The sequence below is a fragment of the Diadema antillarum genome, unplaced genomic scaffold (genome assembly GCF_040938485.1).
Source record: "Diadema antillarum isolate AM-2024a unplaced genomic scaffold, OU_Dant_1.0 seq00001441_RagTag, whole genome shotgun sequence".
Lineage (NCBI taxonomy): Eukaryota > Metazoa > Echinodermata > Echinoidea > Diadematoida > Diadematidae > Diadema > Diadema antillarum.
Window position 1 is genome coordinate 188,710 of NW_027272190.1, and position 24,076 is coordinate 212,785.

The window sequence follows — 24,076 nt, forward strand, 5'->3', positions numbered from 1 at the left end:
TTGGATTTAGTGCACATGTTCAAATATGTTTAGTTTACATTGTAGCTTTCATTTGTGATACAGCCATGTAATATCCTTTAACCAACAGAAGGAGAATAAAGAAAAAGTATACCTTACTTCAGTTTAGCACCAGCCAGTGCTGGCTTCCCATTTGATGTCAGTTGAGTTGGAGGGATGAGAAAATGATTGCTGGGTGGATGAGTGTGAGATAGGTTGTCAGGTAAAAGTATCTTAGTGATTGATTTTAATATTCAATTTTATAGTTGATCCAATAATTGAGAAGGGAAAAAATGCAGGTTATTTAAATTAAGAACAAAGAGTTGCTGATCGTGCAATGAAGTTCAGGTTTTGAGAAAAACTAGTAAGATAAAAGTTGATTTGTCAATCAATGGCAAGAAAAACACAACTCAATGCAAAATTTCCAGAGCGGTACATGTTTCATCAAAACTGGAAAAAAATTATTCAAGTTATTAAAGACGGGTTCACATGTTTTCACTGAATGGTGAAAAGGGTTGTGGCAACATGATACGGTACACTAAAAGTAGGAGTTGTGGCAAATAATGTGTGTTATCACTGAGTTTATAATTCTCCCATCAGTTTGAATAAAAAGAAAAAAAAATTGTCTGTACACTTGTAATTTAGCATTTGCAGCCCCTTTCTCTCTGTAAGGTAATAATCGTTGTACTAGGTACAACAGTGTATGTTGAAGGACAACTTATGATATTGATGGAAAAATAGCGAATATTTTGTGTCTGGGACAGTTGGAGGCGTGTGATGAAATCACCAGTTCCTGTGATTTGGACATATAATATTTTGACTGCAATCACTGCTTTATTTGGCGACGTGTTTAACCCGGTCCTCCTGCAATTGCAATTCTCGGAGAGCCGTCAATGCCCCAAAATGAGATTCTTTTTGCCCATCGACAGTGAATGGACAGGTTGGTAACCCACTTGTGTGAACGGAGTCAATGGCGCAAAGTATGAATAGAGCGTACGCTGATGGGCATACAGACTGTTTAGATACACAATGCAAGGCTCCAGACTGGGGTCAGCGAACACTGAAATCTACTGAGCTAAGCCTTGATTGCTATGTACATCTTCATATAAGTTTTATAGCAAAACAAGGGTAGTGATGTACCGGTATGTTGGAAAAAAGGTAAATGATATTGTGATATCCGCATTTTCCCATGTACATAAGATACATCAATTGCTACCACGGGAACCTGATACAAGATTCCCTTAAGGAATGGATTAACTTTGCAATTCCACAACTTATAAAATGTGGGGTCTGATTTTGATGAATTCTCAACCATTCTATTAATTTCTATTCCACCACTATAAAGCCAACTTGAATACTGTATTGAGTGTGGTATCACACTTTTTATAAGTGAAACATGAATTTGACCTCCAAAATTCAAATTACCTGAAGTAGCAATTTTTTTTTTTTCCCTGTTGGCTCATTAATGTGCCGTGCCAAAATGTGAAGTCCTCATTGTGGTCAGATTTTTTTCATCTGTATGCGTAGTTTTCTTTTCTTTAGAGCCCTCTGCTGCATTCTTGCGCTGCTATTGCTGGTGGTGCGTAGCTTTGCCTACAACTTGTTTCTATTTGTGAAGAGTTTGATCCCAGAAGTGGCTATGGTTCATTTTAGGGCAATTCCACGATAACACCGTGACACTTTTGAGTATAATTTCACTCATCAAATGCATATAATCAAAATGTAACACATGAGAAAATTTTTTTATTGTGTGTCTACAGTTTGTATATGCATATCGTCATAAGCAATTTTGAAAACAAAAGAAAGGAAGAAAAATTGCTGTGGTAAATGAAGTATGCATGATTAATTACCACTGTAACACCGTGACGCAAAATGGACTTGGGTTTTTGTGCACTTTGTTTACTGACCAAACTCTGTGAAGTTAATGAACATTTTGATAGTGGATCTGTTCACTGGATGTACTAGAGACTCAATAATAATAATGAAGTAAACTTTGATTAAAGAATCAAGTGACAGGAAAACTGGGACATAGATTTTAAATAAGTGCACCGTAACACCGTGACTGTAACAACATGACCTCTGAAATGTGTGTAGAAAACCTAGACTTTTTAACCCTAATCAGGCTGGGGGGGGGGGGGGGAATCCGCCCCCTCGACGTTTCACGCAATATCTTCACAGCGCAATAAGCTCCTGCTGCGATGTTTCATGACTTTTTTCTTTCAAGTGTCGCGCAACTTTTGAGACCAAAATTGTTGCGCCCGCGCGTACCGTTTTGACGCGACGCCCGTTCAAAAAAAATTTGTCGACCCCAAAATTGCTCCAAAACGTGATTTTGTGTACAAATCCAATGCAAATTGTGTTTTTTCAATTAATTCACATAAAAATTCATATCTTGACTTAGAATGGATGAAATCAATTTATTTAAGCATAATAAAGCTTCGAAAAATGTCTGTGACAAATTTTGCCCCAAAACAAACAAAAACAAAAGGTCGAAAAACAGAAATACATAAGAAATTCAAAAAACAATCAAATACATAAGAAATTAATTTCGATACAGATTTTTTTTTATCCTATGTCTCAAGAGAATGATACAAGAAACATTTTAAAAAAGAAATTAGCTTAATTAGAGCATTAATAAGTGATTTAGAGCCCAAAACTGATTTTATGCATAAATTACAATAATTAATTAATACAGTATAAAATATAAGAAAAATTTTTTTGGAGAAAGCAACCATACATTTTGACAGTATACGTCGTGGGCGTCGCATGTGCCGATTTTCGGCGCGATCACGCGTTCCATAGGCGAGATCTGAAGGGGGGGGGGGGGGGGCGGAATCCATTTAGAATACACATACCGGTATGTGACCGTGCATCACAAAATGAACAAAAAGTCGAACCCCTTGATTTTATGTGAGGACTCAAAAAAGTGAAATGGGTCAACTGAGTCAATCTTGAATTTTTCATACATGTATTTTCTGAAAGAGCTATACTTGAAGGGCTTGTTTGCAAAAACCGATAAGTCCATTTTTGAAGATTTTGAAGTACGATCTCTGTCATAAAGTACAAAATAATACCTTTTAAATGATATATTGGTCATGACATATATAGGTATATTTTTAAAGTTATGATCAAAAGAAGCAAACATTTTCTTATTATTCTCTTTATCTTTCTTGACCTTTAATCGCAAATATCTCCATTTGGCAAATATGGACTTATCGGTTTTTGCAAACAAACTCTTCACTTCTTCTACATTATTATTTAGTTTGGGATCATAACATGAATGGAAAAGTGTGTTTTCAGCAGTTTTTCTACATCCTTTGTTGTGAAGAATAGAACGATCAGGTATGTCTTAGAGTTCCCTGTTCATTTCTTGAAATCCTTTGCACACTCTTCACTTTCAAGTCTAATAACTTTTGAAAGGACAAGGCTATTGCAACTGATTGACAAATTGCCCTACATCGACGTAAATAAGCACTGAATTGATCAGTGTTTTAGTAGTAGCCATGATAAAAAATCATGGGCGTACATACTCGAGCAGGATTCGAACCTGCTCGAGTATGTACGCCCATGATTTTTTATCATGGCTACTACTAAAACACTGATCAATTCAGTGCTTATTTACGTCGATGTAGGGCAATTTGTCAATCAGTTGCAATGAAAACATCACGACGGAAGAACTTCATAAATTTGAATGACAAGGCTATTGCTTTGAAAGTTGGCATTAATCATGTACAGAATGTGTTTATAGAACATGTTCAACTTCAGCCTAATTTGATAATCCCTTCATTGTTGTTGACGCGTCGTTTACATCCTGTGTTTTGTCCCTTTCATTGCACAGCTAGCACGGCTTGGTAAAGATTCAAAAGCGCATAAATACAATTGTAGACCTTGTACTTCAAAGCCTCTTTTCTCGGTTCACGCTTTTCCAGAGTGTGTGCTTTCTTTCCAATATTTAGATAGGTTAGGGGAGTCCATTTGAATTGAGTTATACATCATTTTAAAGCTTAGAGTCTGCTCTTCAAGAATCTGCCCTAATAACTAAAAATCCATATCTGGTGACGTTTTGTGTGCTTTGTGGTGCAGGGTCACAGACATGTTGTATTATGCGAAGTTGGCATGCCGTCAGCTGAGTCGTGTGAGCAAATGTGGCACATAAAAGAGTTAAACTCCTGAAACTCAAAATGTTCACACATTCTCATCAATGTTTAGTTTACCTGACTGCTACAGTTGTATGTAATGATTTGGTGCTGTTTATTCATGGTCATTTTCAATCATGACATGTAGACATACGATTCATTCTAGAAACACATTCTTTTAATGCAGAAATTTTCATCCTTTAATAGAGATTGCCATGTGAAATACATTCAGAAAACTTTTGCATTTTATGACCTACATTTGTATGTAGCCTACATGTAGCTGTAGATGCCTTCATTTCTGTGCAAACTCAGGACTGGCAATGCAATAGTTTCTGTCAGTGCCATGATGCGATCCTTGATCATTGACATGTGTTTTAATTTTTTCTTTTTGTTACTCCTGATGTTTCCAATTTCACACATTTACTGGTAAAATGGTGTATGCTTTGTCTTGTTTTCTGTAGCTACATACAGTACTTCCTCATTTTAGTCCATGCAAGGAGTCTTCGCAAGCTACAACTGTAATAAGTACTGGCCTGCGAACTGTAGAAGCTTTCTGATGGGAGCTGGGTCAAAGCATTCCATTGCGTCCTCTGTGTTCTTGTCAAATTGCATTATGGGATGTTGTCCTCATCACTTGTGCATGCTTTGACCTATTAACTCAAACTGGGGCTGCAGACTGCATGCTACAACTTCCCTTTAATCATCACACGCCTTGCATATTCCCTCTGTTTTCACTGGTGACACATTTGTACAGTTCCATCACACCTTCATTACCTTCGCACGCTTACTCGACGGACATGTGCAAACTGCATCGCTAAACCATAGTCTTAGACACTCTAGCCTTCTGTCGCTCCATGGCATTTTTGCGTTGACGTTCTCAAGTGTCCCTTTTAAATCACTCGAATGGGGAGCAGCGGGAGTGTGCACAAGCACAGAAGTGGGGCTACGACGCCTGCGGACGAGTCGCGACCAGTGAGCGCCGCAGAAGGACCAGAGCGTGGATCTGACATAGGAGTAGCCTCCGTGGAACCAAAAGACAACAACCCGGATATCTTGTCCCCAGGTGTGTCGGGTGAGAGGCGAGGGTCGCTAACGGTCAGGACATTCAGCATGGAGCCAAAGGACCTCATGATCAGCTACAGCCATCAGGACCGGGACAAGATGAGACAGATGAGGGGTGAGTTCTTTTGGGTTACAGCTCGTTATTCCGAAGATTCGTTATTCCGAAGGCTCTTTATTCCTAAGATTCGTTATTCCGAAGGTTCATTGTTCCGAATTTCGTTTTTGGATTAACCAATCTTCGGAATAACGAACCTTCGGAATAACGCCACAAATTTTCGGATTAACGAACCCCTTTTAATTTTCGGATTAACGAACCCCTTTTAATTTTCGGATTAACAAACCTCTGGGTATAGGGAATTTGCGTGTTTCGGATAACGACCCTTCGGAATAACGAACCTTCGGAATAGCGAACCTTCGGAATAACGAACAGCACCCGTTGTTTTGTTGTTGTATCATTCCAAAAATGAATATTCACAATAAATGTCCAGCCATGCCATAACCCTGGTTCCAGGCTCTGGGTCTGTCTAAAAAGACAAACAAACAAACAAGCAAACAAACAAAGAAACAAAGAAACAAAAAACAAAAACAAAAAATGGAAACCACCACCACCACCCAATGCTCAAGTCTGTGTGTCACTTTCTTGTTGATTCCCCAAAACCAGAGTGTCTCTGCCTTAGACAGATGATGGGAATCACCACCATGGACTTGGGTGGGGGAATCCCGTTATACACTCTCTCGGGTTTAAATTTAGAATATAAATTTAATCATTAGTGTACCAGTGCTGTAGAATAAACACAGTGCTACAGTTTGACTTGTGACCCTAGCATAGGCAAGTAAGATCTACTGTTTGGCAACCAACATTGTCAGTTTTTCAAGTTACTCTGTGAATAATTGCAAGCTTTTGGAGTAATGATTCTGTCATTGATACATTGGTTCAGCTTTGCAGTCCGACATGAAGTATAAAAGCTGGCAGAAGTCTGTTTGCGAAGTTTGTTGGACAAATACCTTTGAATTAGTCTTGTAAATTAGCTTTTTAGAAAAAAAAAATTCTTTCTTTAATCTCTTGAATGCCAGATGCTTTGGAAGGAGCTGGTATCACTGTCTGGGTGGATGAGACTGGGTTGAAGGCCGGCGTCGAATTCCTCAACAAAATAGGACAGGCCATCATTGATGCCAAGGTAATTTTCTGCCATCCACTTTCCAGTAAATTTTGTTTAATTCAGGGAAAGATATTAAAGAGACATCTTTCCATTTACGAATTCCGTTTGAAAGGTCAACACTCATATTGTTTGTCACTTTCTTGCTGTATTAAAGACACAATGTCTTTCAAGGCCATCAAGGCATGATATTATATTATTGATAATCTTTAATTGAAAATGTACAGTAAATAATAATTAAATAATCATCATATCAAATTATATGTACTACACTAAAGTACGATTGAGGTAAATGCACCAAAATTGTGTGGAGGTATGTAAAATCTTGTAGAGTGCCAATAAAGTGCAAATGGAGGTAGCAGTGACCATGGCCTTTCACTTGATATACACATTATGCAGGATTTCATTAAAAAAAAAAAAAAAAATCATCAAGTCTGTTCAATAGGTTATATTACTTCGAGTAATTACAAGGACGGATATGAGATAAACTTTGGATGGACATTTTGGCAACCTCCTTTGTTTTTATAGAGATCACATTACAGCAAGTCCCCCCCCCCCCCACCCACTGCATGCCATAACATTTGATATTATACACTGTATGAGGGTTTTAAATGTAAATTGTTTTATTTGTAAAATTGTTAGTGGTACCTTTAAAACTTCATCATGTGGTGGTACATGTTTGTCAGTAGTCCTCAAACTTTTCAAACACAATTTTCTTGCAGAGAGAGAGAGAGAGAGAGAGACTGTATCAAATGATATGTCTGTCTCTCCTTGTACAATTTTGTATCTTAACATTCTCTTCTTTGATAGATTTTAGGGAGAATTGATTTCATTTGCTGCTTGAATAGAGCGGCAACTGATAGAAATTGATAATGAAATGTTTTCACAAAGCTTGTGAAGGCTGTATTGAATATGATACAGTGTAGTAGTTATGTTGCCATTATTTACCCACTACAAAATGTACATGGCTATTAGCATGCAGTACAATGATCAATCATAATGCACAGTATACTACCTTTCTAAGAGCTGAAAAGACAAAAACAGATGCGTGCTCATGTTCTTTTTTTTTTCACATAGATGATAGGTCGAGATTTGGTATTTATAGGGGGCTTATGGTACAATCAGTGCCTGGAGATGGAGATTTTCAAAAAGGAAGCAGCTGTAGTCAAATGAATTTTTAAAACAATCCTTCAAAATATATTCGAGGCAGGATACTAGTGACGGGGAAGAATACTAACGGCACAGCTTTTAGAATTAAAATGATCCACAATATAGGGCCTCCTGTACAATTGCATGTTTCAAATCAATCTCTAAAGGGGTCGCACTTAACTTTTTTTTTAAAACTAGCCAGGTGGACTATTTACAATCAATTTTGACACTGAAGCAATATTTTGGCTAGCCAGACGGACTAGCAACTTCAGAATTTTATGATTTTTAACTAGTCCGACGTGATTTTGGGTGGCCAATGGCCAGCGGACCATTGCCAATTTCGAACCCTGTTGTAATAAGTGGTAAACACTACATTTTCATACTCAGAAGGATCGAGTCACGGAAAAAAGTAGTTCAAAATGTGTTACAACCCCACAATGTGAAATGTTGAAAATTCATTGAACTGACCGTCCAATTTTCCTGAAACCTCCAATGTTGTTTTTCTCCTTTTTTGATAATTAATAATCATTCTGCATTTCTATAAAGTTGCTCAAGGAGGAAATTCTTGTTGAGACAAATTAGTTTGATTGGTACCTACATGCTTGCCAAGGAAGAAAACTAGTTTACCTGGCTTTATGTCAATGTTCCACTTTTTTTTTTCAAGATCTGCAGTTATTTGATGTGAGAATGGCATTAAAGGGATCATGCAGATTTGGTTGAGACCTAATTGCAGGTTTCTAAACATTTTTTTTTTTTGTGAGATAATGAGAAACCTCTTATGAAGAGCACGTAATTCTATGAGGAATTCAATGTTTATTTGATGAAAATTGGTTTTGAAAATGGCTGAGATATCCAAAAAAAGAGCGATTCTAATAAAGTGTGGCACCTACACTTTATTACGATAGATTTGTTTTACTTTGTTTTTGGATGTGTCAGTCATTCCAAACCCGATTTTAATCAAATAAACTTTGAATTCGTCTTAAACTGGTATGCTCTGTACTACAAATGTCATTTAGTGTTTTCTTGGTATCTTACAAAATGTTAAAAGCCCAATTGTCATCTCCACCAATACTGTACCATCCCTTTTAAAGGCTGGTTTTTCCTTGCTGAATGTACAAAGTTTGTGTTTTGGCAAATATTCAATTAGTGAGGTTTAAAGATACATTTTGGTTGATCAGAAATAATGTGAAAAGATCGTCAAAGATGAAGGCTACAACCTGTATATATACTCAATCAACAAACATTTTGAATTTCAAACTATGCTGCAAATATTTGATGGTACCCACATATTACATTGTGTTTCTTGAGCTCCTGTAGACATCATGTCGTAATTTTTTTCCTTGTAGTGAGCATAAACAATTAATGAGATTACTAAATATATTATTTCCCTTTTTATAATGTTTATGATGTTTATTAAATTTAATAGAGGTGATATCCTTGAGTCAAGTTTGGGTTTGAATATTATACATGTAGGAAAAGCAATGACACTGTAATTTAACACTCCTTGATTTGTGTATGTCCCCTCATATTTAAATACATTTTATGATTTACATAATTTTATGAAAGGAGATCATATTGCAGGATAGCATGACATTGCAAAGAATGGAGTTTATCTAACTTTCCATATTTATTATAATCTGCACTAAACCATGTGCCATACAATGAGATAGTGCCTTTGACTCAATTCTAAACACAGCAAATGTTCAATTATCATTTCATTATCATTGATATTGAAAAGCAGCGTTTTGCCAAATCTATCATCAACCTGCATGTATCAATTTGAGAGTTAAAACCCATTTGGCACCACATCCTGAAATGAGGCCATTAAAAACAGCTCTTTAACTTTTAATATTTACTCACCTTCCCTGGTCTGGTTCGTGAGCACTTTCCTTTATTACCACTTTCAAGCCAATATCATTGATTGAGTATGTGAGTCACAAAAAGTAATACAATGTACAATGATGTACTAGATCTTAGTGGCAAAAAGTGCACTTGGCAGTGTGTGGTTTCATTGTTTGCATAGTGCAAAATGAACACTGAATTAGATGCAAACTGTGTATTGTATTGTATTGTATTTTTATTTTTTGCTGCTTCTCACCTAAAACGCTCCATAGATTACAAAATTCTTAGGCAATAAATCCTAGGAGAAATTGAGTAAGGGTGTACATCTCCATAACTGGTACAATGTACACTCACAGTGCATTGTGTCAAAAACTTCACTTGTGTATACAGTTGAATACGTAATTAGTATCACGTATGGTGCATGTCACTGTTTAGATGTCTACCTTAATCATAATGCAGTGCATCGGTTTGCATTTTTGACTGGCTGTGACAGTATTGGATGTGTACTGTACATTGAAATTAACAATTTGGGTCAATGTTTAACAGTTTGGGTCAATTCTCAAATACGAGTTTGCATACAAGGATGTAGGTGAGTCAGATTTCACTGTTTAAACAACTGTCACACTGCAGCTTGTGTGCCAATCTTGGGGCTGTAAAAGATTCTGAATGAGAATCTCTGGATATGTGTTGAAAATTCTGTACAGATATCAAATGGTGGAAAGAAAATTATGTGTATGAAAAAGCAGAGACATGATTGCGCTGTGGTGTAAACTTTCATTTAAAAGCAGTTGTATGTATTTTTCTAACAGAGGATTAAGTTGGATCATGCATTATGCACTTTAAGCAGGGTGAGGTACTGTACATGTACATGTATCATGCATGCATGTTATCAAGATATTTTGCTCTACAGCAATTCAATCACATGATACCCGTATTGGTACTTGTATGAACTTTAATAGTTTGATAGTTGAACCTTTGTGAATGATACAATGAGGAATAATGACGAGATACAATGTAGTGCAATGCCTTGACTTTGACCCATGCCACAAAGGCTTTTGCAATGAATTTGAAAAGAGGTAAACTTGTTCCTTAAATTTTGTGTTTTTAATTTAGACGGAGATTTCAGCAGTGGTGAATGCAAAATGCTGAATTCTGTCAGAGCTCTATCAATTTCACCGCATATTTCATACATGATAGTACACATGCAGTAATGATGCACGTTAATAATTTTAATTTTGCATGTAAACGTTCAATCTTTTAATCATCATTTTGATATCACTTTGCGAACTTTACTCTTGTCAGCTTCAATAGTGGGCATATTTGTCCCTGTTTTTCCTTGAGAAAAATTCATGAATCTGGAGTAACTAAGGTAATGATTTATCAACCTTTAAAACAAGCATGCACCATCTCGGTGTGTTGTCGAGCAAATTTTCATACTGTCACTTCTTTTAAGATGTTGTAGTTGGCAAAATGAAAGTGAAAGGTGTTTGATACCTAATATATTTTGTTGACATTGAAATGGATTTGATCTGTTATTGAAAATCTGAACATCTGTGTGCATACATGTAGTATCTTTAAAGGAACATGTTATTTCTGTCTCTCTTTTATCCATCATTCACCATAAATTTGCACCTCAACCAGTACTGTACAATCCCTTTAATTCTGATTATCTTCTATCTTTTAATACCATCAGTTGTTTTTGTCTCTGCTGAGCACCAAGTCAGCCACGTCCAAGTACTGCAAGGACGAGCTGGCCCTGGCCTACGTCTCCAGCAAGCCCATCTTTCCCTGCATGATTGAGTCGGCCAAAGAAGTGACAGAGCTCATGGACTTTGGAATGTAAGCTCTGAAGGCCACAGTGCCATTCTATGATGCTTGTTACGCTGGAATATTAAAGGGATGGTATAGTTTTCATTGAGATGGGGATTGAAGTTTTAATCTTTTGCAAAATGATTAGAAACCACTTGGGAGATGTGGAAGAGCTTACAATTCTAAGAGGAAATAACAGTTTATTTTATGAAAATTTGTTTTGAGATTGCTTAAACACCAAAAACAAAACAAAACAACTCTGAAAGCCGCAGTACCATTTAAAAAAAAATTATACTCAATACACTAGAATATGACAGGGATGGTATAGTTTTGGTTGAGATGGGGATTCAGGTTTTAATCTTTTGCAAAATGATAAGAAACCACTTATATGAAATTATCAAAGAGCATACAATTCTAAGAGAAAATAAAAGCTTGATGAAAATTACTTATGAAAATTAGTTTTAAAATGGCTGAGGTATCTAAAAACAAAGCAAATGTTGTGGTCCTGATAAGAGGTGGATTCCACCTTTTATTAGGACCTTTTTGTTTTTAGATATCTTGGTCATTTCTAAACCAGTTTTCATCAAATAAACTTCTAATTCCTTGTAGAATTGTATTATGCTCTTAAATATGCAGAACCTGAATCCCCATTTCAACCAAAACTATATCATCCCTTTAATGTTCAATGCTGACTTTGTGACTTTTTTTTTTTTTTTTTTTAAATGTGTGTGTGCATAGGCCTACTCAATCGTGTGTAAAGAAATTATTTCATTACTGTGCGCTCTCAATTCTGACAGTGGTTCTCCTTCGTACATATAATATGTATGCATTATGGGAGATAAAGACATGAACAATCTATTGTAACTGGGGAGATGATTCTTAATCACTATAATCCAATTAGGAACTTGTGAATGTTTGCTTATAGTCTAGTTTCCAGACCCTTTGCCAACTTTTTAATAGTCACTTTCACAAACTGCGCCTGCCACGGCAATGGAATTCACTGCCTTTGCTGAACAGGACCCTCCGGCCCACACCTGTTACTTCTTATAAAATGTTGTTAGTGGACAGTTTAGTTCTGGGAAGCAAAATAGGCAGATGGGCTGGAAGCCAGACTAACTAGTTTGCCGTGAGCAGCCTACTGCACCTTTTTGTCTGTTACATATGACTGAATGAACACTGTGAAAGCTGTAATCTGTTCTGTGGTAAAATGGTTTTCTCAAGGCCTTTGTTTGTTTTTGTTTTTGTTTTGTTTTCTTTTGTTTTGTTTTTGTTTTTTGTTTTTGTTTTCTTTTGTTTTTTTTTTTTTTGGGGGGGGGGGCAGTGCCGTTTCAAAAGAGAGATTTTCATACTATTTTTCCTTTGCGTAGGGGGCTGGCATTAGTCCATTACCTTGATCATTTAATGTGTCTCAACATCAAGCTGATTGTTTCCAACTGAACCAGAGTACAGCTGTACGTGTAATTTAAACATAATATGTCATCACAGCCTAGATCCACAAACCACTTTTAAAAAAAGAGGAACCCTGCAAAAAGCAAAGCAAAACAACACAAAACAAAACAGAAACCAAACAAAATTTTAATACAGGTACCCTTTGCTGTTTTACAGGATGATAGGAAACACATATTTTGTTAATTTTGGGGAAAATGTTCTAGTGTTTGCTAGGGCAAGTTGTTACATATGCTTGTTTTGTAAACTGTTTTGGGATTATTCTGTACTGTACTTGATACACTGTACTTCTAAAGTCCTGCTTGAATGCACTGTGCTTATAAAGCTGGGCTAGAGGGATGTGAATTTGGGTGTGAATGGTACAGTGACTTTCATGGTGTCTGACCAAGCCTGATGGTAATGACTTTTGACTTTCTACACCCACAATAGTGGGGCTAATCATAACCTAATATCATGTGCATGCTGTCTGAACACATCCATTGATAATTACTAGAATTGTGTTTTAGGTCTTTCAGGACCATTAAGTAGGAACACCATTGACATCTTACACATGTTGTGTTGTACCTGTTTGGTTTAAAAAAGTTGATGATTCTTCTTGAACTCTCACTGTGCATTGGTCAAAGCTGACCATAGCCTTAACACATTTACACTTGTAGGACAAGCTGATTTTGTTTATCAAACATGCATTTTCCATATTAGATAGCTGCCAGAGTATTGACCGATTCTGTGACGCTCTTTGTGTGTTATCGGCATGGGCAGCGCCATTACTGCGGTGTCCCAGCCAACCCCCCCTCCCCTCTCCCCGACCCCCTCCCTTCATTAGCACGCGCACAGAATGAAAAACTGATGCATGGTTGTTGTAGCCAATAGGCATCTTGTACTGAGTGCGCGAATGCTTGCTAAATGCGCAAACCTTTGTTACAAGTGCGTGATAAACATGTTGCCTGGGGGTGGGGGAGGGGGGGGGGGGTAAGCTGGGACACCGCAATTTGAACTAATGGCTGCGCTCAGTGCCACAAATTGTCTGCTGCCCTCAATGAACCCGAATCGGTTGATACTTGGGAGTAGTCTTCCAAGGATTAAAAGTGAACTCATTTTCCTGTGCATATCTAGGCGACTTCAGCTGGCGCCCATCAGGCGTTTCAACTTTGAGGATGAGAGCAAATTTGAGGAGAGCTTTTCCCAGCTTGCTGCCAGCATCAAGGCAAAGCTGAAAGAACTCTATGATGCAGACAGTGAGTGATGTGTAGCTTTATTTGTGTTGACGTGACTTTTGTTCGCAGCAGTAATTGCTGCGGTCTTATGTACTCCAAGGACTTAGAGTTAGGGTTGTGATAGAGTTTAAGGTTTAGTTTGATGTGAGGGTTAGGATTAGTGTCAGGATTATGTGTGTGGGTAGAATTTATGTTTTGTTTATCATGCAGTATTTCATGTGAGCAATTGTCTCAGGAGCAAATGTCATGGAACCCTATTTGTAGAGATGGTTGTCATCTTATAAGAGCAACTCTTTGCTTGCTGTCAAAAAAAAATGATTAATTTGTAATTTTCAGAGCTTATTATCAAAACTCTTGTCACAATTTATTGAAATTTATTTCAAGAGTTTGATCCCAAAATGAGTTAACTCTGTTCTTGTTTTATGATAACAGGAGATATTTGGGATTAAAGTCACTAAGGGCATTTATTCAATCATAACTTAAAGAATACTCTTGATGATGAATACATCAAGAACACTCATAACGTGAAGAAAACTCTGTTTGTTATATAGGAAATGAGGTATCACTAGAAAGGTCTTACATTGCTGTATCTGATGATGGACTTTAATAGTTTGATATGTTTAAAAGTGGCATGTACGTAATTTGTCTTCATTTCATTTGTTTTAAAATTCTAATAGGCACCACAATTGTGAGTAATACAGTCAGCAAATAATGCCAAGTGTTCACTGAGAAGAACTGCAAAAATGGAAACTTAAAGAAATTTCCTGTTCAACATTTTCACTACTGAGGCAGTATCTTGCCTCCTGAAAATGGAACTCTCCACCTGCACCAGAATTGTCTGCAGCCACCCCATTGCAATTTTCGAAAAAACACCCAGCTGAGCATGCTGTAAATGTAGACATTTTTCCATGAGTATCTTTTTTCGCGCTCAGCCGGCTGAGATGAATTTTGCGTGTATTTAGATTTGCAGAATCAAAATATAAATTACTGTAATTAAACATAACAAGCAAAGAATTTGTGTGTTTATAATTTTGCTGTACATGTAGTTTCGTGTAGTGCGAAGTGCCCAAAATTGTCCCCTCCACAAAAATGTCCACTTAAAAAGAACTCAGGACCAGTCTTCAATGAGTTAAAGGGATGCAGTCCTCACGAAATTTAAAAAGATATGTTGTTGTTGGTACCTCCAATGAACTACTTTCATCAAAAACAAACTTTCAAATCACCAAATAAGTTTGTACATTTCGGTTAAAAAAGTGTGACTCTGCAAATGAGCAAGTCTTGGCGGAGAGTCATACGTCATTGATGCACAACTCTTTCCAGCGGTGTTCTGCTCGTCATCCCTAGTTATTTATAAATACATGTTTACTATTTATTTTTATATTAATTGTATATATAAATGAGCTTGAAATATTTTGTTTGAAATAATAAAACCACATATTGTCACATTTTATGAAAAAATCAGATATGATCATTTTGAACACTTAAATTGGTTTTCTGAGGCACGGCTGTCAACTTGAGAGTAGGGCATCAATGACGATGCACCTTTTGGCAGGCTCTTACACGATCGCTTGCAGGAATTATTTTTTTAAAATCCGTACGGAGACAATTTTTGATGTCCACGCGTATAAATTGGTGAAAGGTTATATTTTTTACTCTTCTTAATTATCAGTACAGTGAAAATCTCAGGACTGCTTCCCTTTAATACATGTTGCTCCCCATCCTATTGGTACAAGTTTTCTTTGCATTGGAATTTTCTTTGCATCACAGACTATCTATCACTGACTGGGTGCAGAAGGACTATAGAGGAGGCAAACTGCTGTGAATGATATAAGATTCTGTTTTTATTTTATCGTCTTCCCGCACAGATCAAGAGGAGGAGGAGGGGGAGGGCCAGACGGGCAAAAAGCACCCGGTCCTGAAGCGGCGAGAGACGAGAACCCGACTCAACGTCCACCGGCTGAAAGTTGACAAGGAGGAAGAGAAGAAAGACTTCTGGGAGAGCCACTTCAAGGGTCAAACGTCGGTGTCCGTGGAAGAGTGAGTTCAGAGGTCGCTTTGCTGACCGCATGCATTACATGTTCAACCTTCTTCTGTTCCTGTAAATCTAGAAACAGTTATTTGTAGCACACATTTTTTTTTTTTCAAATTGGAGAAAACAGCCTTTTTTGTTCCATGAATCTCTTGCAAATTTCCATTGGGATTCAATGCATTGTGTAGGAAAAAACATTTGTGTGCATTTCACTGTGGTGAATCTTGGCTTCTTGTAGAATTCATGCACATGAAAATTTCTGGTTTTACAGTTGACGTGATGCTGCCCATGACAACAAACATGGTTATAAGAAAATTTTGTTAAATCAAGGTAAAAATTCTGGTGCCAGAATTATCACATTTATATATTGTTATTTATATTTATTGTGTGGTAGTAACAAAATTTTGATATATTAAAGATATATTAAAAGTGATTTTCTTATCCAAGAAGAAGAGTTTGTGCTCTCCTACTTCTGAGATGATGTAAAGTTCACATCGAGTCAACACCAGAAATAACATTTTTGCTCATTATTTAGTAAATGACAGGTCTCTTTCGGAATTTGTGAAAAGGAAAAACTGTGGATTTCCTTGTGTATACACTAAAAGTATCTTTAAGAACTCTTCATGGAGTACAAAGTACATGTAAGACCACTCTGAATACTTGGTTTAATGATAGAACAAGACTTAGAATCATTGCTTGATTCTCTGTGTTTCTTTCCACACAACTTATTGTTTGGTATCTTTTCTGAAGAAGAAATTTCTATTTCTTTGCCGATTATGTTTTCTTTGATGTTTTTTTTTGCTTGACAGTTTCATGGTAGCCTTCAAGGAGGAATGCACAGATGAGCTTGCTAAGATCGGGGTCACCCTCGACTGGATCATTCCCGTTCTAACGGAAGAACTCGATGAAGAGCAGGACAATTTCATCTCGCATGACAGCTACGAGCGTGAGTCTTTCGAGATGCTAAATCTGTCACCCTCTTCCTGTGGTGTAATACTGGCAGCACTCCTCAACATAGGAAGGTTTTGAGTCGCCTTCGCTTATTATGCAGCCATTCACAGGGTCAGAAAATTTGCTTTCTAGATACCAAGGGGCAAAATGCAGAGTATCAATTAGCATGTTGTACCTTTTTCTTGTCAATAGATGTCAAAAAAAAATCATAAATCTTTACTGCACTATAATTCATTTTTTCTATTCTCAGATTTCTGCATCATCGATGAAGAGCGGCAGGAATTTTGGCAGAGGGTGAAGGAGCAGGCGTTGGAACGCTACACCATGCTGGAAGTCTTCAGCATGGACTCCACCGTCAGGATCGATGCCATCCAGAACCTTGGTAAGTGGGGTGAACTACCCTCTGATGTATATATTGTATATTGTTATAAAATGGGCTTTGGAGAATCTCTGCAATCTGATTGGTCATTTGTCATGCACTGATTTGGACTGATTCACACTGTGCCATGCGTCCAGTAAAATCCGAACGCATGGCTCAAGTCGTGTATAGCGTAGTAGGTGTACCGGACACATGATGGGGAAAATGGTTATATTTCATGAATTTACGGGTCAGATCAGAGAGATCAGAGAGAATTGGATGCTCTCATTTATCTTTGGAACAGTCTAAAACCCACTCACTGCGCTCGTGGGTTTAAACAGTTCCATAGTTAAACTCGTTCATCAAATTCTCACCGATCAACTCTGTCCTGTGCATCATTTGTGCAATGATCTACAGTCCCTGTGTTGAATGCAATAGGCATATTCATGTACTATTCATGTTCATATTTTTGTTTGCATTCATATTAATCTCCCTTCAAAAAATGCATCTCCTCTACCCTTTGTAGCCAAGTTCCGCTCGCGCTCCGTAGTGGAAGCCATGATGGACCTCTGCGCCGACCGTGATGACAATGTGCGGGCTGTGGCGGCGCTCTCGCTCGCCCGTGTGGCCCCGCCCAAGAACCTGCGGGTGGTGAGGCGCCTCCTGCGGCTGCTGAAGGACAGGGACCGCCTAGTGAGGCAGAGTGGGTGCCTGGCCCTGGGCCATATGAAGGCCAGACAGGCTGTGCCCACCCTGGTGAACTTGTGGTGAGTTCTGAGTAGAAAAGATCGGCAGGGAGATGAATCAAGGCATTTGTGGCCCTGCGTTAGAACTTACAACAAAAACCTCACGTGATTAGACTCTCCAGCGGCAGTTATATTTGCAAGGCAGAGATTTTCAGCTTTAAAACTTAAGTACAGCTCATCAAATTCTGGTGTTTGTTAACTCACTGAAGTACCACCTGAAAGTGATGGAAATTTCAACTTCTAACAAATTAACTTCTGGAAAAGAGTGTTGGGTACCTTGTTGTCTATGTAATAAATCACTTGTATGAAGTTATCAGTATTTTTGGAGACCTGTCTAAAATTCTTTCCGTATGCTTTGAATGACCAATTTTTACTGTCCGTATTTGGCAGCAAATATCACGAACTATAGAGCAGAGCTGTATGCACTGTTGTGCTTATGAAATTGTATTCTTTCTTTTCAGTCTAACTTTAAACTAGTCTGGCATTGCCACCTATAAAAATCACTTTAGCACATTTGTAGATCTCAGAATGCTCTTTGGTCAACACACTGACACAAAAGAGCTAGAATCTGAGAAAAAGGCTACCAGGCACTACAATAAGGCACAAATAGAAGTCACTTGAATATCACCGTAATTTTTAGATCTCAGAGTGCTGTTGGGTTGACACACTTGACACAAAAGAGCTAGATTCTGAGAAAAAAGGCTACCAGGCACTATATTGAGCTTTGGTGACTTTGTGTGTGATTTTGTTGTTGTTGTTGTGTTTTTCTGCAGGAGAAACGATGCCATCTCCAACGTGCGTGAGGCGGCCCACATGGCCCTGGAGAAGATCGGAGGAGAGGAGGCGCAGGAGGCCATCCACATCACCAAAGTTCTCAGCGCTGAGATCAAGGCCCTGGCCCAGGCTAAGTAAAAAAAGAAAGGCCCCGGGTCTTAATTAGTCACAGTGGAGGATAGGACCTGGACCCAGCCCACTAGCGAGCCCTCTTGGTCCGTTGCAAAGTAAGGGACTGCAGCATCTCTTTGCACAGACGTCGCTCACAGACGTGAATACCCAGATTCCTTCTAATCCATTCACAGAACTGCCTTGTTGAGGACACAGCACAGATTCACTCTCTTTCTCCTTTTCCCCAGCACTTTTGTCACTGTCTCATTTGTGCCTTTGATACAGCAAATATCGCAGATTGTCACTTTCACTGTCAATGCGCCTTGGGCTTTCAAATTTATATACAAGTGTGAAAAGCTCCTCTAAGATGAATACCAGGCTTTTGAAACACAGGGTCTCTGGTAACCTCATATTTATGCGTGTAGGTATTTCAATGATATATGATGATAGTGTACATTAATCTGCATTTCGTACTGTGTTTGTATAATTGTGATTAGTGAATTCACTGATGCAGTGAGGAAGAGAGATTTATAGTTAATATGCGTAAGTTCAATCAAAATTAAGAACAGTCACTCGAAAAATTAGACTTTATAGTATTAAAGAAACATTGAGCTCTGACAGACAACAGAAAGATTTAGTGTATGCAGTGAGGACATTGTATCAGTACATTAAAAAAAAAATTTCACTGCTTTACGGTTAACCCCTTCAGTGTCACGTCTTTGAAGTACATGTATTATCATCAATGAGGTCGTTGGCCTCTTACAGCAATGTCTCTTGTACTGTTTGCATGCATAATAATGCTCGTTTGCATATCAGTGCTCATTTGCGTAGCAAATGCTGATTGCTGATAACATACCAACTCTCCCTAGTGTTCCAAGAGCTCGTATCTCAGAAATCACGAATTTTTCAGGAGAGAGAGAAAAAAAATTTGTTAATTTTTGCTAGTTTTTTTCCGCAAAGTAACATCCATTTTGATGTCAAATAGTAATTGTAGAAACATTGTTATGAATTAAATCAATAATAGCATTGTTTTCTAAATCAAATCAGTATTTTTGTGATATTCAGAATTGAGTTGAGAGATTTTTGAATGTATGCCAGTTGGGATTCTTGAGAATTATGCAGAGAGTTGGAACATACTACTTAATGATTTTAAAGGTGCTGACTTCATCTCCTGACCTTCCAAAATACCAAAAAGGTTTTTCTTAGCTTTGGCATCAAAACAGCTCATGCTGCTGGATGGGTTTATAGTATTGTCTTAGAATAGATGCAATTGCTAATATACTGTAAAATCAGAAACTTATGTGTGCATGAAATTTTCACAAATTTTATGAGGAGCCAAGATTTGTGAAAGGGAAATATGTGTAAAAGTTTGGTTTGCACAAAATGTACCAAATGCCAGTCGCCAAATTTGAGAAAGTTTCATGCATAGAATGTTTCAAGTTTTACAGTATATAGAAATTTACGAAGTAATACATGCAGACTTATTGCCTAGGTGTTAACGTATTGCATGCGCAATAAAGCCCACCTCGCATCGCTTTAAAGGGATCGTATAGTTTTGGTTGTGACCTAATTTCAGGTTTCTAACATTTTTAGTGAGATAATGAGAAACTTCTTATGAAATATGAAAGAGCATGTAATTCTATGAGGAATTCAACGTTTATTCGATGAAAATTGGTTTTGAAATGGCTGAGATATCCAAAAAAGACGATTCTAATAAAGTGTGGGACCCACACTTTATCATGTTCGCTTTGTTTTACTTTGTTTTTGGATGTTTCAGTTATTCCAATCCTGATTTTTTTCAAATAAACTTTTAATTTCTCTTAAAATGGTATGTTCTGTACTATATCTTAAGTGTTTTCTTGGTATCTCGCAAAAAGTTAAAAGTCCAATTCTCATCTCCACCAATACTGTACCATCCCTTTAATGGTTGCAATGCAAAGCAGAGTAATTGTAATCCATAGTTTGAAGAATAAGAGATCAATATCAGCCCTTTGCTATGGTAATTACAGGGTGACTTCTTTAAACCAAATAAATATATTATTTAGTTATCATATATATTATATATTTTGTATCAATGAAAGATCAAAATTCAAATTCCTCGTGACAATTGTGAATCTTCCATGGCTAGCACATGACAAGAATCTTCATTCTCAAAATTGTGTGTATGTGACATGATACATGTACGTGCAGGAATTGTATAAGAATCGTAGAATTTGCAAGGGCATAATGCCCTACATGCTTTGAGGTGCGCCGTTTCAATGACAATGAGGTGTTGGGGCGTCTTGGATATATCTAACGGCCCTGATGCAGCCGCATATTACACAGTGCCTGTATTTTTTGTGTGCAACTTATCCACGCATTTGCAAGTAGTACTACTGTTGTATTGAATATCCATATGAGCTGTACATATATAATATTCTTTTTAAATTTGTCAAATTTGTGTTTGAAGTTCACAGATTCTGCTCATGACCTTGATTCAGGTCAGGCTTCTGTACAGAAAGAGAAGGGTATGAGTAATGAACTTTCTGGTTTGTCAGGACATCTTGAAGACTACAAGATGCCACATTTCACTTTCTTAATGAGGGGAGCGCTGCCCTGTATGTGCTTGAAGAATAAGAAAGCACTGGTATACAATATGGTTGTCAACTTTTGTTACAGTAGTGTATAAAATTTGCCACTGTGCTCTGCTACTGGTAATCTGTATTTTTGATAGATGCCGCATTTCACTTTCTTAATGAGGGCAGCACTGGCCTGTATTTGCTCGAAGAATAAGGAGCGCTGGTCTTTGGTTGTCCACTTTCATAGTGCATAAGATTTGCCACTTAGCTCTACTGGTATTAAATCTGTGCGGATTATGGATGTGGCAGATTCTGCCCGGTACAGATTACAGGTGATTGACTACAGCATACAGATCGCAGATCACAGATATTAAGAGTGAGTCTTTATTATGAGCCATCAGGATTGTGTCACACAAGGTAAAAAGGATTTCTGTGAGTGTGTGTGTGTGTGTGTGTGTTTGTCTGATTTTGAACAGGGAAATTCTGTAGAAATGTGTGGAAAATACTGAGCAACTCGTAGTGAACTTACAAAATGGCAGAATCTATGTTTGTGGCAAGCATGGCTGCTTTCTTCACAGTGTGTTTTCACTATTGGGTGTCAGCTCTGTCAGGTGTGAAGGTGACATGTTTGGACTGCATAAATTTGTGATTATGGCTCTTCACATGCAAAATCTTATATGCCATATATAGAGGCAAGGAGCCACTTATTCATGTGCATTGATATGTTTGTTTTGTTTTCTGCCCACTGCTGTGATCTAAACTCCGACTCAAGATTGTACAACAAAACGAGATGTGAATGGGTCCAAGATTGACCAGGGCCCCATTGCTAGAAACTTTGCGTTTAAACGAAACTTGCAACTGATTGTCACTGGCCAATCAAAATCATTGTTGCATGCATGTCCTCTTAATAGGGCAGACCCTGAGCCAATCAGAATGGTTGTTTCAAAATTAGCAATTATTTGCAATTGATTGCAACTTTCTTGCAACGGGGCCCAGGAGACGTTCAGCAGAGCACCCATTTTCTTCTTACATTAAAAGTCTCATAAATTCAGTCACTGGATATGATATTTAGTAATGCTTGCTGAGTTGTCAACCCCACCAGAGTGTGTATCTCAAAACTACCCAAAGCATGGAATAATTTGCAGTATTTAAATTTGTGAACACTTTGAAAGTGCTGCTCAAACTGATTTGGCGAATGTTTTGTACCAGTGCTTAGTTATTAGTGTGATTTGTCAATCATAATGCAGCAATGCATTCAAATATTGGGCTTTCCAGGAACTGAATGTTCTCAAGAAATTTGGGTGCCAACTCTTTTATAACTGATGAATTTGTAAGGCAAGGTTATGATTTTTTCCCCCATCTCACTGATATTTTTTATGCAATTCTTTTATCACATCATGTGAAATACGTGAACAGGCTTTTTTCCCAAAATGTGGCAATATTTATGCTGAGATTTTGAGTCTTTGTACACTTTGCTAGAAATCCACTTATGCCAGTGTTTGTATATTTTTGAATTGTGTCTGTGAGTGGACATTAGTTGCCTATGTTTTAATCTGACTTGCAATCAATATGTCTGTAAAAAAAGACAATCATCCTTGTAAGGAAATGCATATCACTGCAAAAATCAGAGCTCAAGCAATGTAAGGCCATACTCTGTTATACCTAAAAGATCTGGGTATGCATGTTATAGCTTTTATTTCAATGAAAGCTGATGACCTTTTTTTTTTATTGGAATTATCTATCTTAATTGGCAGGGTTGTGGCTGTTTTAATCCCTTTTTAGGGGCCTTACCTCAATATCTAAGCTATTCATTAAGTTAAATTATATCAGACAGTCATAAAGGCTTTGAAATGAAAATGATGCATGAAAGAATCCACAATCTAGTCTTGCACGTGTATGTTATTTTTTATTATAGTATATTATAGTATGGTATAGGTATAAAGTGCTGCTGAACTAATGTAAGAATATGCAAACTGTAGAACTACAGTTAGTGCTTTTACATTATTAGCAGAATCATGCTAAACAATAGACTCATTACACTTCCATGTTTATTTCAGAGAGAAAAAGAAGAAAAGTTACTTTCGTGTATGAAAGTTGGTTTTGCGGGGGTTCACAACCAAAATATAAACATTTTTGTCACCTCCAAAGGATCTCTCAGTTATGATTTACAGTGTGAACAAATATTTATATAGTATGCAAACTTCATCATGTAATCATTACGTTTGTAGAAGATTTTTTTTCCTTTATGTAGAAGAAAGACCTCAGCAGTTTGTTATTGCGAGATTATATAATAGCGTGATATGTTTACATGATAAGCTTTATTGATTAGTGTGCAAGTACAAAATTACACCGACAATGTTTGCCAGTTCTGATTTCAAAATTATACTCTTTCTCTCGTATGATTTGGTGTGAGAAATAATTTGTTCAAATTTATGTGCATGAGTTTGGTATAATGTCAGACAGATAGGCCTACATGGCTGCTTGTGTGAAGTGTTTCATTTTTACCCTGTAATAACAAAAGTCCACATATATATTTGTTTGATTTCAATATCGTCTCCAGTCCTTCTTGACTGGTGCATATATTGATGTAAAACTTTAACGTTTCTAAAGCTACCAAACGTTTCTTAGAAACATATTGGAATATCGATTTGTTGTGGTTTAATAATTATAAAAAAAGGACAATCATGCTCAGGTGATTAGCTGATATGTTGATGTATGGGAAGTTCCCACACATTTT

The 24,076-nt window shown here is 37.3% G+C and overlaps 1 protein-coding gene across 1 annotated transcript; it reads left to right on the plus strand.

Annotated features, from left to right (window-relative positions):
* Positions 1–5,141: 5,141 nt before the first annotated feature.
* On the plus strand, positions 5,142–21,010 carry LOC139709512 (uncharacterized; the record flags this gene model as incomplete). Its single annotated transcript, XM_071621471.1, has 9 exons — positions 5,142–5,310; positions 6,270–6,373; positions 11,037–11,182; positions 13,712–13,833; positions 15,678–15,849; positions 16,651–16,787; positions 17,043–17,174; positions 17,677–17,917; positions 18,670–21,010. Coding segments are annotated over 9 exons (1,362 nt in total), but the record flags the coding sequence as incomplete, so codon positions are not given.
* Between the last annotated feature and the right edge of the window lie 3,066 nt (positions 21,011–24,076).